The 13,501-nt window shown below is 38.3% G+C and overlaps 1 protein-coding gene across 2 annotated transcripts in view; it reads right to left on the bottom strand.

Moving 5' to 3' along the window:
• The window catches only part of LOC111148370 (endoplasmic reticulum aminopeptidase 2), a 38,754-nt gene that overhangs the window by 7,511 nt on the left and 17,742 nt on the right, over positions 1 to 13,501 (bottom strand). The window contains exons 7-13 of one of the 2 annotated variants that reach the window (XM_022504870.1): positions 12,426 to 12,539; positions 11,242 to 11,373; positions 10,879 to 11,010; positions 7,728 to 7,793; positions 6,346 to 6,521; positions 4,110 to 4,189; positions 2,969 to 3,152 (exon numbers count right to left, since the gene is read on the bottom strand). In XM_022504870.1, the coding sequence (XP_022360578.1) occupies positions 2,969 to 3,152; positions 4,110 to 4,189; positions 6,346 to 6,521; positions 7,728 to 7,793; positions 10,879 to 11,010; positions 11,242 to 11,373; positions 12,426 to 12,539 (884 nt within the window). Of the gene's footprint in view, positions 1 to 2,968; positions 3,153 to 4,109; positions 4,190 to 6,318; positions 6,522 to 7,727; positions 7,794 to 10,878; positions 11,011 to 11,241; positions 11,374 to 12,425; positions 12,540 to 13,501 lie in introns of both variants that reach the window. The other variant, XM_022504871.1, reaches the window with a different exon arrangement.

The following is a 13,501-nucleotide window of genomic DNA, read 5'->3' as shown; positions in this document are numbered from 1 at the left end:
AAAAATTACCTTATATTAATCCTGTTCTTCTTATTTGTCAAGCCTAATTTGTTTCTTACAAAAACAAACACCATTATTTACTTTTATACTTATCTACTCAAAAAAAAAAAATCAATCTTAACATTCATTTAAGAGGATTACTTTTCTTTTTATGTAACTATTGTTTAATAAAAAGCCAGCTCCTCACCAGCAATCATCACGCAAAATGTTACCTGAAGGTTGATTCAGCTTATAAATAAATAAATATATGAGCTTATACTTTAGCCCAACAGAAAAAAAATCTGTATCTTATTAGTACACAGTTCTATACTTATGAGTATACAGTTTCAGCTATTTGGTACCTTTGTGAAATAAAACTATATTCCTGAAAAGCCAATTTGGGTGTGGGACTAAAAGGAACAAATAGTTTTTCTGTAAAGAATTTAAAGTTGTTGTTTCAATTCCATTCAACCCAGATGAAATTCAAGTGTTAAGTTATACTTAATTAATATGAAAATGCGATTAAAATAAATATCCATTCCTTGGCCAAATTCTGTCCTCAGACCAACTATGATCTCTGATTACTTCTTTTAACTCTTAAATAGATATTTTATAAAGCAGGGAAGATGCGGTAAATATTAAGGGAGAGTAGCAAGTAAAAATACTTCGATCTATATGAGAGGTTTTTTTTTTAATTTTTTTTTAAATTTTATTTATTTGACAGAGAGAGATCACAAGTAGAGAGAGAGAGAGAGAGAGGAGGAAGCAGGCTCCCTGCCCAGCAGAGAGCCCGATGCGGGACTCGATCCCAAGACCCTGAGATCATGACCTGAGCTGAAGGCAGAGGCTTAACCCACTGAGCCACCCAGGCAGCCCCTATATGAGAGTTTTAAATTGTTTCCTTATTGACCTAGTTTTATGATAAGGAAACAAGCCTCATAATTTCACTACACATCACATTCACTAATAGCACTTTGGAATATTTCCTCCTTTCTTCCCCCCAACTTTTAGCTAATTTTTTTTTTTTTTTTTTTTTTTTTTTGGTCAGGGACAGAGGGAGAGAGAGCGAGTGAGCACAGGCAGACAGAGAGGCAGGCAGAGGCAGAGGGAGGAGCAGGCTCCCTGCCGAGCAAGGAGCCCGATGTGGGACTCGATCCCAGGACGCTGGGATCATGACCCGAGCCGAAGGCAGCCGCTTAACCAACTGAGCCACCCAGGCGTCCCAATATTTTTTTTTTTATATAGTTGCAAACATAATAATACACAAATTCAGATTCTTCTTTTCTCCAACTTCACATTATTTGAACTACATTTCTGTGCTGTTGCTTCATCTTCCTCTTCAAAACAGGAAAATTGTTTTCAACAGTTTTTATTAGATAATACTGAAACTACTAATAGTTAACATTTATTGAACATTTATTGAACTGTGCTTCGTGCTTTATTGGCATTATCTTATGCAATCCTTGAAACAGCCCTTTATATTAGATATTATTACTTAAATCTGGAATTTTAAAGACTAGAGAAGTTCTAAAGACTAGAAAATTTAGGCTTGAAATGTTTAAATAATTTGCCCAAGGTCAAAGAAGAATTGAAGAGATAATATTTGAAGTCATCTATTTTAAACCAAAATTTGTATTCTTAACTTCATTCACCTGGCCACCTCGTCATGAAATACTGTTTTTCCACTGATTCATTAATAACTGTAGGGTTCCTTCTGCTAAATTTAGACAGCCCATAAATTTATTGGCAGAAACAGCAAAAGAGATTTTGCAACTATTTGAAAGATTGGTTTTCATTGTTAAATTGTCAATATTCTTCAGTGTTCCTATTCCTACATTTTTAACTTATCTTCTCTGCAATCTACTCAGAGCTTCTCCTTTGACCAGACAGACCTCCTCCAATGAACCGTGGCTTACTTCCCAGCTCGTCTATCATGTAACCATCCCTACAGTTGTGGGATGGCCACATTCCTGGCCCATCCTGCCTTCAATGTGATCTGCTACAAGTGTTCCTGAGACATGTGAGGCTGAAGATTAAGCTTTCAATCTCTCCTTTTCTCCTTACTAGAGAATTCTGTTGTTGTACAGAGAAGCTTCTCCTGAGAAATGTCCTGCTGGTTACTCTCACTCAATTTGACCTAGATAAACATCTGAAAGGAAATAATATGTCACAGTGAATAAAATGAATATAGTAATTCTCAGAATAGGAAAAGCTTACAATGCACATTATTTCACCTGACTCCTAATTTTTTTCCATTGGGGATCTTGTGACCTGATTTATTCTACATATTTTTCTGCTGATGATAAATGAGAAGAGAAAGAAAATACTTTGTCTTTCCAGGAAAGTATAAGGAGGAATAAACATAAGGAGCCAATTTCTCCTTCATTTCCCTTTCGATTTCATATTGATTTCTTCGGTGTGAGCCAAGTAACAAATGGATTGCACACTTGATTTAACATTTAAAATCATAAAGGTCAAGACTATATTACACTTTTTTTGTTCAACAGATTACATAGGTATTTGGTGAAACAGCAAGCTACTCACCTAAATTTTAAATCTGTAGTCAAAAGCTTAAATGCTTAGAGGGTCCACCCTAAGTGACTGAAACAGGTCACTCATGCACCATTTGGGACTTTGGTGCATGGGACAGTAAAAAGTCTTGCTTCAAGAAGGACCCGCCCGCTGCATCCTCCTCTACGTGGGAATGAAGGTCCATAGTTGCCACATCTTCTCACATTCAAAAGAGACTCCAGAAGTCAGGATTTGCACATAAATTTCCCCACATTTTAAAATGTCGGATTACGTGTTTGAATACTGTATTGGTCAAAAACCTTATCAGTAGATAAGCTTTGGTCTAGTGGCCAATATTTGACCTTCATTCAGATCCATCGCATACGAATGAACAATACTGAATGTTTGATTTTAAAATCTATCATATCTGGTTATGAATAAGTTATTTCCTGTGAAATGGAAAGAAATTTTGCATTACCTTACTAGCTGAAATGCATCATGAATCAGACCTACTCTGTCCTTAGGTCTGAGAAGTGTGTGGTTCTGATTCAGCTGTGTGATAAGTTGGTCCCATCCGTGACCCTCATAGTGAGCAATGTAGTAGCCATTTGAGTCCACGTTGAATTTCACCCAGCTGGTCTTTTCAGATAATTCCAGAGTATCTAGGAGGAAGAAATTGGCATAGCGTTTTATTAACAATATACATACCAGGAACATCTCCAAAACTGTTAGTTCTCATGTTATTACTAATTAATCAGTAGGAAGACAAAGTTTTGGAAGAATCATTATGATATTCATTTTCATAGTCTACTGAATGGGGGTTTTTTTGGTGAATTATGGTTTTATTAAATTAATAAATAAGTAAATTTGTTCTCAAAAGCAGTCTCTGCAGGTCTAAGAGGCCCAGTTCATCAGATAATAAGCATGATCGGAGTTTTACTTATTTGTGGCCTTGTTACTGGTCATTGCAATATGTATATGTAGATAGGTGATCCATTTGTCTAGTCCTCATTTTGGATGAAATAAAGATTCCAGGTTGAACATGACATTATGACGGAAACCCTCTCATATTTCAGTGAGGTATTCAAAAGTGAAATTAAAATTATATTATGTATTTTTAATATGACAAACATTATACTATGTCATCAAAATAACATTATCATAATCTCTCAATAAATCTGTGAGACTTAGTCCTCATTCAAAATAAGATGAGAGAATTGAAGCTCAGGAGGAGTAAAGAAATTGTCTGAGGGTCACACATCTAATAGGTGACATAGTAAGGAGTTGAACCCAGAACCAATTCATTCCAAATTCATTCCAATACATATTTTTGCCTTGTGGCATAAGAGCTGGGTTAGTAGTTTTTAAGAGATATAATTTCCTCATATAAATACAAACCTATCTCTGAATGCTAAACGCCAAGAAAACTTCCCCCTGCATAGAAAATTCAAATTTTCCAACTAAGGAGTTCTTTTAGTAATTAATAAATGGAGAAATGAGGACTTCCCTGGACATAAATCTTTTATTTTGAAATTTACTTACGGTAACTTTCCTCCACATAGCCCAGAACATGTTTAATTTCAGAACTGAAACACCTATTTGGCTAATGAGTTCATTACCTGTCCTTGATTTTAGAACGTGTCTATGGATCACATTCGAGGAACTTGTGGTGTAGGTCAATGGAATATGCCACAGGTACCTGTGTCAGAAGATGGAGATGGTTACAGACTAAACGAATGGCCCTTTTAATGTTCACATTGTCAGACTCAGATTGGTTGTAAAAGGCACTTAATGGCCCATCTTTCACACCACCAGGGGCCCTATAAATTTTACAGGCTAAGACTTACAGATCCTTGAGTATGCAAAAATTCTTCCATACAATTATAGAGGTGCAGGCACTATATATACCTGGTTGAGCTCTGCCACAATTATCTGTGCCATTGTTGTCCAAATCTCATACCATAAATTCTGCTGATTGTTTTCTTCTAAGCAAGAGAAAAAAAATCCAGTCTTCCTTTCATATTTCCAAAAACTCTGGCAGCCTGATATTAATTCAAACAACCAAAGGAAACTTCAAGAAAAGCCTCAAGAGATAAAGATCTGACCTCAGTATGATTTCCACTTATCCTTTTGTTCAACACAGCTACCCACACCCCACCCCTGCAACTGGTAAGTAACTGTAAGTAGTCGCAACTCTGCAATCTAGGATCTGCTGATCAGCCAAGTCCAGAAAAGCCGAATGGATTGGAGGGAAAGACCAATTTCAATGGTACTTTGGTTACTTCTCAGTGGTCCTACTATGATAAATAACAGAAATTGGCTGGTGTATTTTTGACTTGCTAGCAGGTTCTACAATTCCTCTATCGCCATCAAGCCGTATTAGCTATAGTAATCTTGTACATGTAAAATCAAGTCCTTGAAAATACCAACAGGTGTAAAACAGAAAGGAATAATTGAGGATGTACCTATTAGTCTTCAGAAAAATATAAAACAATGAAAGAAATAGCATACGTAGACTTTAATCTAGTAAAGGGTCAGAAGGGATAATCTACATGCTAACTCATAAAGTATCGATAATTAACAAAGCAATTGAAAAATTTATACAAAAAGGTAAAAACGGACACATAGATATTGCCAAGATTTAACAGAATGATCTGGATTAACCTTGGCTCCAGAAGGAAAGGAATTTTTTCCAGATAAACATAGCTGGGAGTGAAAAAGAGGGAAAGTAGCATTTCATGAGTTTGAATAAGCATGAATCAGATGATAATAATTTTATAAGAATCATCTAAATACAGAGGAAAAATACAGATTATTGTAGTAGATATTTGTTACTGTGGCCCATCCGCAGCATTGAACTCCCTTGTGGCAGTTTGATAAGTTACAAAAGTGTGAATCCTGCCTGCCCAAGAATGAATCAACATTAAATTTTTCAGGTTGTGTTGTCAAGATATAAATTGTTTTAAGCTCTCTGAGGTTCAGACTTTAGAAGGACATACGGAAAAATGAAATGCGTAGATAGAGAAGTGGTATAAAAGTTGCTGTTGGATTGGAAATGGGCAACTGACCAAATAGAAAAGAAAAACAACATATTGTCTGTGTTAAAGACTTTGAATTTGCTTCTGATTGTCAGAAAAATTCTAGAATTGTTATGAGACAGATACATCCCTAGAAAAAGAAATAACAATAAGAGCCAGAACAGATTCACTTGTATTATTTCATTTTAAAATTGACCTCATTCATCTTATGGATGGAACTAATAGATCAGAGAAATGTGGACAGTGTTGTGTTTCTTGATTTTAGTAAAGCCTTGAACGTGGCTTCTTGGGATAGGCTGGTGAAGGAGATATGATAGTACGGTTCATTGGATTCACTTTCATTATTACCAAGACACAGCATATGTTTTAAGACAACCCATTCACAGTCAGTTACTGAAAAACAAAAGGCCACAGGAGGTTGAATTCACAGGATTCACAGGAATGTAATTCACCGCTAGGGGATATATTTTCCCTTCTGATAGGATGTAGAACTGTCGTAACAATTTCTATGTATGTGCTAGTCACCCAACCTATGAGGCCCCAGAAATCTAGGATGGAAATGAGTGAGACATATTTGAACAGAGCTCTGCATCAGTGCCCAGCAGCTGCTGCAGAATTATCAAGAACACAAGGACACAGTAACGCTGTCTGGGGCCCAGCCTGAAGCTCTTTCAGTCTGTTACCAAGGCTGGGTCAGGCCTCTGCTGCCTGTGTAGAAAGAGCATCCACCACGTTGCCCAAGAAACTAAAGAGAGCTCATGAAACAAGGAGCAAGCGGAGATGCAGTGACCTAGGCGAACAGAAGAAAAGCAGCCACCTTTCCTGCAGGGCCCTCCATTCAGGGTCCTCTTTGGAAACCCCGCTCAGGAAGCGCTCCTGCTGCAGCCTGAGGGAATGCCCTTCTCGTGTGATCACCACCAGGGGAATTCCTTTCTGCAGAGTCCAGGTCGCCATCATCTCCTTGAGCTCCGCGCTTTCCTCTCGGAAGGCGAGCTGAAATGACAAGTGACTTCGGTGACTCCAGACGGAGGAGAGAAGCCCAGGAGAGCAGAAACGCACATCTCCCTGGATGGCGGAAACAAGGCTTGAGGAGGAAGAGGGGAGGCCTCAGGCTGTCAGCTCAGGGCTGGAACTGGAGCCGGGCTGCCCCAGCGGTGCTCTCTGCAAGCTGACTGAAGGAGGGATGTATGCGGCAGCTAGAGGGTTAACCCGTGGTGGCAAAAGTCCCAGAGGAAGGCCTTGCTCTAGACTGGAGCTCCCTCCTGCTCCACTGCAAACCAAAAACCCAGAAAACAAAACAGAACAAAAACACCTCTCCATTTTAAGGACAGTGGAGTGGAGGTGTTTCAGAGAGAAATGTCTATCTTTAGGGGAGCTTTAAATACTCCAAAAGAACTGTATTATATCAATAGATGTCTACTGAATGGAGAACAAAACCTCTAGCTTCCTAGCTTCTCCTATGGATTTCTGATCACTGAATTATGCTGAATCTTCCTTTAAAAACTACAATTTATGGGATTCCTGTGCCTCTTCTTAAAAAGAGTTCCTCTTTTCTTCCACTAAAGTGTTCCACTAACTTCCCAGAAGTAAACAAAAAGACAGGGGCCTCTAGAAAACCATTCACCCTATTTCCAGACCTAACATATTTGGTTTGGCATTTTCCTGAGCCTGGAGGGTGCCAAGACAGCACTAACCAGGCAGAGGAATTCTGAACCGAGATATTTTTAGCTAGCAGTGGGGTTGTGGGAAAGCTGAATTGTAACAAAAATATAGTAGTAACAGCATCACCCGCCTAAGAGGCCTGAACATTCCTTTTTCAGTCAACTTTGTTTCAAGGAAAACTGTGGAAGTCTCTTCCTTCCCAGTTACTTAAAGGGACAGTTGATGGGGCGCCTGGGTGGCCCAGTCAGTTAAATGTCCAACTCTTGCTTTCAGCTCAGGTCATGATCTCATGGGTCAGGGGATCAGACGGAGCCCCACATCAGGCTGCCCCACCGAATGCGGGACCTGCTTGAAGAGTCTCTCCCTCTGCCCCTCCCCCCCCAGCACCCTCCCTCTCTGTCTCTCAAATAAATAAATAAATAAATAAATAAATAAATAAATCTCTTTTAAAAAAGGAATAGTTGGGCTCCTCTACATAATCACTTCGGATCACGTGACACCTCAGATCTCTTCTCCTCTAAGTTTTTTTATACTTACTGTATTGCTTGTCATCTTGGAATCGGAATAACAAAATTCACCAGATGTAAAATCACCTAGACAATTCTATAAAACAAGAATGGAAGAACACTGCCATTTGGGTACTGATAGCTGGCTAAATATGCTTACTAGACATGAATACAGACACTTAATAGCATAGCTCTATGAAAATTTAATTGCTCCAGACATGGTATGGAGCATAGTAACTCATGAGAAAGGGGGTAAAAAGAGCATCTTGGTAGTGACCATAGGAAAAGTTACTTATATACATAAAACAAAAAGTAATTTTTGTGGATTTCCTATGGTTGCTGCAAAGGCGCCTTTTTTTTCCATTTTCATGAACTGTTATGTTCCTTACCATGTATATCTAAATCAATTAAATATATATATATATATACATATATATACATATACACATATTTCAAGTTTTCTAAAGAAGTACAATGTAGCAGAATGATTGTTGTAAAAATTAATTAGTTTGTTGAATTTTTCTTTCTGTTTTCTCTTTCCCTTGGGAAAGGTCCTACTTTATTCTTTTATTGTGCGTGCTGCTCATGCCCCTATTTAGCATTTAGGCAACTGTGTCTAGTACTAAACTTCTCCTATCATATCACAAATCCCTTGACTGGGGAGGGGAAATGCCTCTGCTTACCTGGGCATTCCTAATGACTATCACAGTAACAAAAGAATAATAAACTTTGAATTCAGAATTAAAATGAGACCTAAGAAAATCAACAACTTGTCAACGCTTAGATAACTAAGACTTAATGCTTAAGGGGAACTGTACATGGAAAAATAACACACACACTTTTTAAGGCTCTCAAACGCTCTTAAATGATTTTATGAAAAATAACAAAGAATTCCTCTAATTCCCAAGTTACTATTGACACGTGTTAGAAATGATGTGATGTGACACAGTGTTGAGTAAGATATTATCATTTCATACCACAGTTTCAATTGGCATCAGAAAGTGGTCAACTAGACCTGAGGACCTTTAGGAAAAGGTTAGACGGAGACTTTCCTGATAACTAGGAAGAAGTTGTGAAGTTAGGAAAATGAATACTGAGCTTGGAATCAGAAGATAGATCTCAAATACTGACTCCATCATTGCATGTGTCTATATAACCTTGCACCAATTTCTCCCTCAATATTATTTTTCCCACCTATAAAAATTGGGCAAGAATGCCTACCTTACCTTCTTGAGATGGCTAATAAGCATAATGTGACTAAAATTAATATAGGAATATCCACAGTTGGCCTAAAAAAATCCTGCAATTCTTGGCCAAATTTCTCCTCTAATAACCCCTTGATACCCACTATGCACACCAAGGATATATTTTTCTTGTTGAAGAAAGGCAAGGTTGATGTCCACACACACACACAGCTAAGGAGAAAGAGAAAGTGAGGGATGGGAGAGAAAAGCAACATGAGGCTTGTTGAGAAGTTTAGGAGGACTCTGGAGAGTGAGCATCTAGATTTTCAGCAGGAAGTGATGGAAATGGATAAAAACATTTACATAGGTTGTACTAAAGACTCAAATGAGATAATGCACTTGAAATATCTTTTTAAACTATTAAGTGTTATATAAATATTAAACAATACTATGACTGTCCCTGGGCCATAAAGTGCTTACAAAGTAGAGAGGAACTCTTCTGTCTACAATGGCTTAGGGTTTGTCTATCTCTCTGCGTAAGCCTGCCAGTCCAATGCATCTATAAAAGATTATTTTACTCACTGTTGAAAATTTAAGGGTATTTTAATAATTATTAGAATCATCTGAGCCAACTACATGTTTTCTTCATTTTACTTATCATACTACATGAATCCCAATGACACAAGAGACCAAGTGTTCCTTCATTAGCAATTAACTGTTCATTAATCACAATGCTAGATGACCTGGCACCTAGAATAGATATGATTCTTGTTCTTTTTTTTTTTTTTTGACAGAAAGCATTTTTTTTTAAAGATTTTATTTATTTATTTGACAGACAAAGATCACAAGTAGGCAGAGAGGCAGATTCTTTTTTTTTTTTTTTTAAGAATTTTTAAATTTACTTGACAGAGAGAGAGAGAGATCACAAGTAGGCAGAGAGGCAGGCAGAGAGAGAGGGGGAAGCAGGCTCCCCACCGAGCAGAGAGCCCGATGCGGGGTTCCATCCCAGGACCCTGAGATCATGACTTGAGCTGAAGGCAGAGGCTTAACCCACTGAGCATCTGAATCACCTAGGTGCTCCGATATGATTCTTGTTCTTAAGGAAATTTTATTATTATTACTATTGTTATTATTAAACTATTATAAGCTATTAAAAGACGACATCACTGTGGGGGATAGATTCGTAAACGCACTTCTAGGTATTGAGCAGAAAGACAAACCACTGGGGCGCCTGGGTGGCTCAGTTGTTAAGCTTCTGTCTTCAGCGGGGGTCATGATCCCAGGGTCCTGGGATCAAGCCCCACATGGGGCTCTCTGCCTGGCGGGAAGCATGCCTCTCCCACTCTGCCTGCTTGTGTCCCCCCTCTCGCTGTGTCTCTCTCTGTCAAATAAATAAAAAAACTTTAAAAAAAAGAAAAGAAAAGAAAGGCAAACCATTGAAGGGTGGAGTAGTCTGTAAGGAGAAGGTAAATTCTCAGCTAGAACGTAAAAGATGGATGGTGTTTGAATTGTTGGCAAGAAGAAAGGGTCCCCAGGTAGCGAGGACCCTTGAAACAAAGACGTGATGACGTAAGGATTTAGCAGGATTTCTTCCTGTGAGGGAGGAAATGTGTCTCACGCAATGGAGAATACATGCTGGACACTAAAGTTGAAAAAGTAGAGTTCAACCTTAAAATTGGGGCAGAGAAGTTTAGATATTCATGGCGGGGATTACAAAGTCATTAAAGATTTTGGAGAATGAGGAGATAAAAGTATTGGGTTAACCTTAGAAGGAAACCAAAGAAAAGGACACCGGATACCAAAGGCCTGTGACTACCCCAGTGTGGATGGCATCTGGTTCCAAAGGGAAAAGAACGTGCTGCCTTCAATGCACCTGGCAGTGTAGAAAGTGGAATACATGTTGGTTGACGGACAATACAACTATTTATAAACCTTTATAATTAGCCTATTACATTTTAGATTTACCAACAGTCTACTGTTCCCCAGCATATGACTTACATTTGACAGACTGTTCCACAAATCATCATTTTTAGCATTTCCATAACTAAATGTCTTTAAGTAGTGAATAATTCCTTTGCGGAATTTCTCCTCATTCAGAAAATCCTTGAGCATATTCAAAATACAAGCTCCCTGAAAAAAAGAAAGAAAGAAAGACAAAAAAAAAGAAGATAAAAAGATAGTATGATTTGTTTTTTAAGGGAGCTTAAACTGTACGGAACATGGGTAGTGTCTGAAAACGGAACGTCAAATACAACAAAACTATAACCAGTGGCGGAAATCAGCAACCAGTAAGTTCAACTGCTGATCTTACAAGCCTCATTACATTTCTCCTGAAAGCAGAGCTCCCACAGCATTTACTACCTTGTTATAGGAAACGGAGTCAAACATTTCTGCTATCTGCGTAGGAGTTTCAGCTTGATTGGAGATAGGACGGGATGAATTTAATGAATCTTTTTTAATTACTGTAAAACACACGTCTGAAAAAGCATCATCCTAAAGAGGGAAGAAAATGTTTTCACTTTGAATTTGACATTTCAAAGCAGTACAAAACACAGTAGGCTTACCAAGATAATCGTAGAAATAGTCATTTCTTAAAATTGATTGTAAGTTTCTTTCCCCTTATATAGTCCCCTGCCACCAACTCTCTACTTCATAAAGGCATAAATCCAACATTCCTTCAGACATTGTTTGAATGTGTACCACATACTAGGCCCTTGGATACAGAAATAAAATGGTTCCCATTTGGTGAACACTTGCTATGGTCCCCCAGGCCAGGACCTTATCTGTGATCCTTTCAACACCCTGTAGAGTAGATGCATTATGTGCTCTTTGCAAGTGAGAATATATGAAGCTTTGGGACTCCACCATGGATTCAACACATAGCAAATAAAAAGACACTGACTTGGGGCTCCTGGGTGGCTCAGTGGGTTAAGCCTCTGCTCTCGGCTCAGGTCATGATCCCAGGGTCCTGGGATCGAGCCCCGCATCGGGCTCCCTGCTCATGGGGGAGCCTGCTTCCTCCCACCCCACCCACCTGCCTCCCTGCCTACTTGTGATCTCTGTCAGTCAAATAAATAAATAAAATCTTTTTAAAAAAAGAAGAAGAAGACACTGACTCTGAATCCATGACTATCTGTACCATACTGGACCAAATGCCTACCCAAAAAGCTAAGTAAACATTACAAACCACCTTGATATGAGTGTTCAGACTCTTTATGTGTAAAGAAAAAGACATGTTTGAAAAAAATCTTTTCATATATTTTAGGGAAGTGAATAGGCAGGCCTTTTGAAAATTCTAGAAGAGTGTGCCCCAACTATGCTTAATTTTCAGGTTACGTGCCAAGAACTCTCCAGAGGATCTTTAACCACGAGCCCCATCTCATCCTACACCATTGTTCATGGCCAGTGACTTTCTTTCCTCTCACCTCACATCACAGCTGTATATTTGTGCTATTTGAGCTCTCTGTCCATAGATTTCTGGGTGAGAGATTTATGTTATGGGCTGAATTGTATATGTGGTATGACATACAAAATTATAAACTTACAGATTGTAGCTCTGGATATGTGGCATTAACAGAGACGAGTTCCATGTATGTTGCAAAACCTTCATTGAGCCAAATATCATTCCACCATTCCATTGTAACCAGGTTGCCAAACCACTAGGAAGCAGAGACTCAGTGTTACTAGAAGTTAAACAAATATTGGGGTTCCTGGGTGGGTCAGCTGGTTGAGCATGGGACTCCTGACTGCAGCTCAGGTCAAGATATCAGAGTTGTGAGATGGAGCCCTGAATTACCCCCTCCCCCGTTCTCAGTGAGGAGTCTGAGATTTTCCCTCTGCCTCTCCCTTTACCCCTCCCCCAGGCTCATGCACATGCTCTCTCTCTCTCTCTCTCTCTCTCTCTCCCTCTTAAATAAATAAGTAAATCTTAAAAAAAGAAATTAAACTAATATAAAAAATTATTAACTAGGAAAAAAATATAATGGATGCTGACATCCTTCTTTCAGTGGTTAAGGCCTTTTCTCTGCCGCCCTTTTCTCTCTGTACAACTTCCTTCTACTGACTGCTTTGCCTTCTCTTCTCATCACCACATTTTTGTTTCTTGTTTACTTTTCTTTGTGTCCTTATTGTCTCCAACTCTCCAACTTCCATTTTATCCTCCCAACATTTCTTAGCTATTAGATTTTATTGAGAAAAAGATATACAATCTTACCTCATCCTTGATTTATGGTGATGGTCTTAGGAGAGATCTAAGCCAAAATATCTTTGGTGAAGTCACTTCTTTATATTAAGTAGCAAATATTTGCTTTATATTTAAGTAGCAAATATTTCGAATTCTTACAAAATCGTTTAGGACTCTTGGATTGCTACATGGTATTACTGATGAGGGAATTTAGTTGTTCACTTTTTCTCTGACTTCTTCCAGGGATTAACCTGGACACTAAAGCTAAAGTGAATAAAGTTTTGAGATTTTAAATATATAAAAATAAAATTAACAGGATGCCACAAGGAAAGCTAAACAGCAATTTACCCTTGACCTATATTTGATCTGTAACACTGGCTTTAAGTATTACTACTTTTTCACATACTTTTGTATTTTATTTAACCTATGTGCCTAGGA

Source organism: Enhydra lutris, unplaced genomic scaffold, assembly GCF_002288905.1.
Source record: "Enhydra lutris kenyoni isolate GAN:26980312 unplaced genomic scaffold, ASM228890v2 scaffoldscaffold19, whole genome shotgun sequence".
Lineage (NCBI taxonomy): Eukaryota > Metazoa > Chordata > Mammalia > Carnivora > Mustelidae > Enhydra > Enhydra lutris.
Note: the sequence above shows the minus strand (reverse complement) of the source record. Positions and strands in the feature narration are given on the sequence as shown.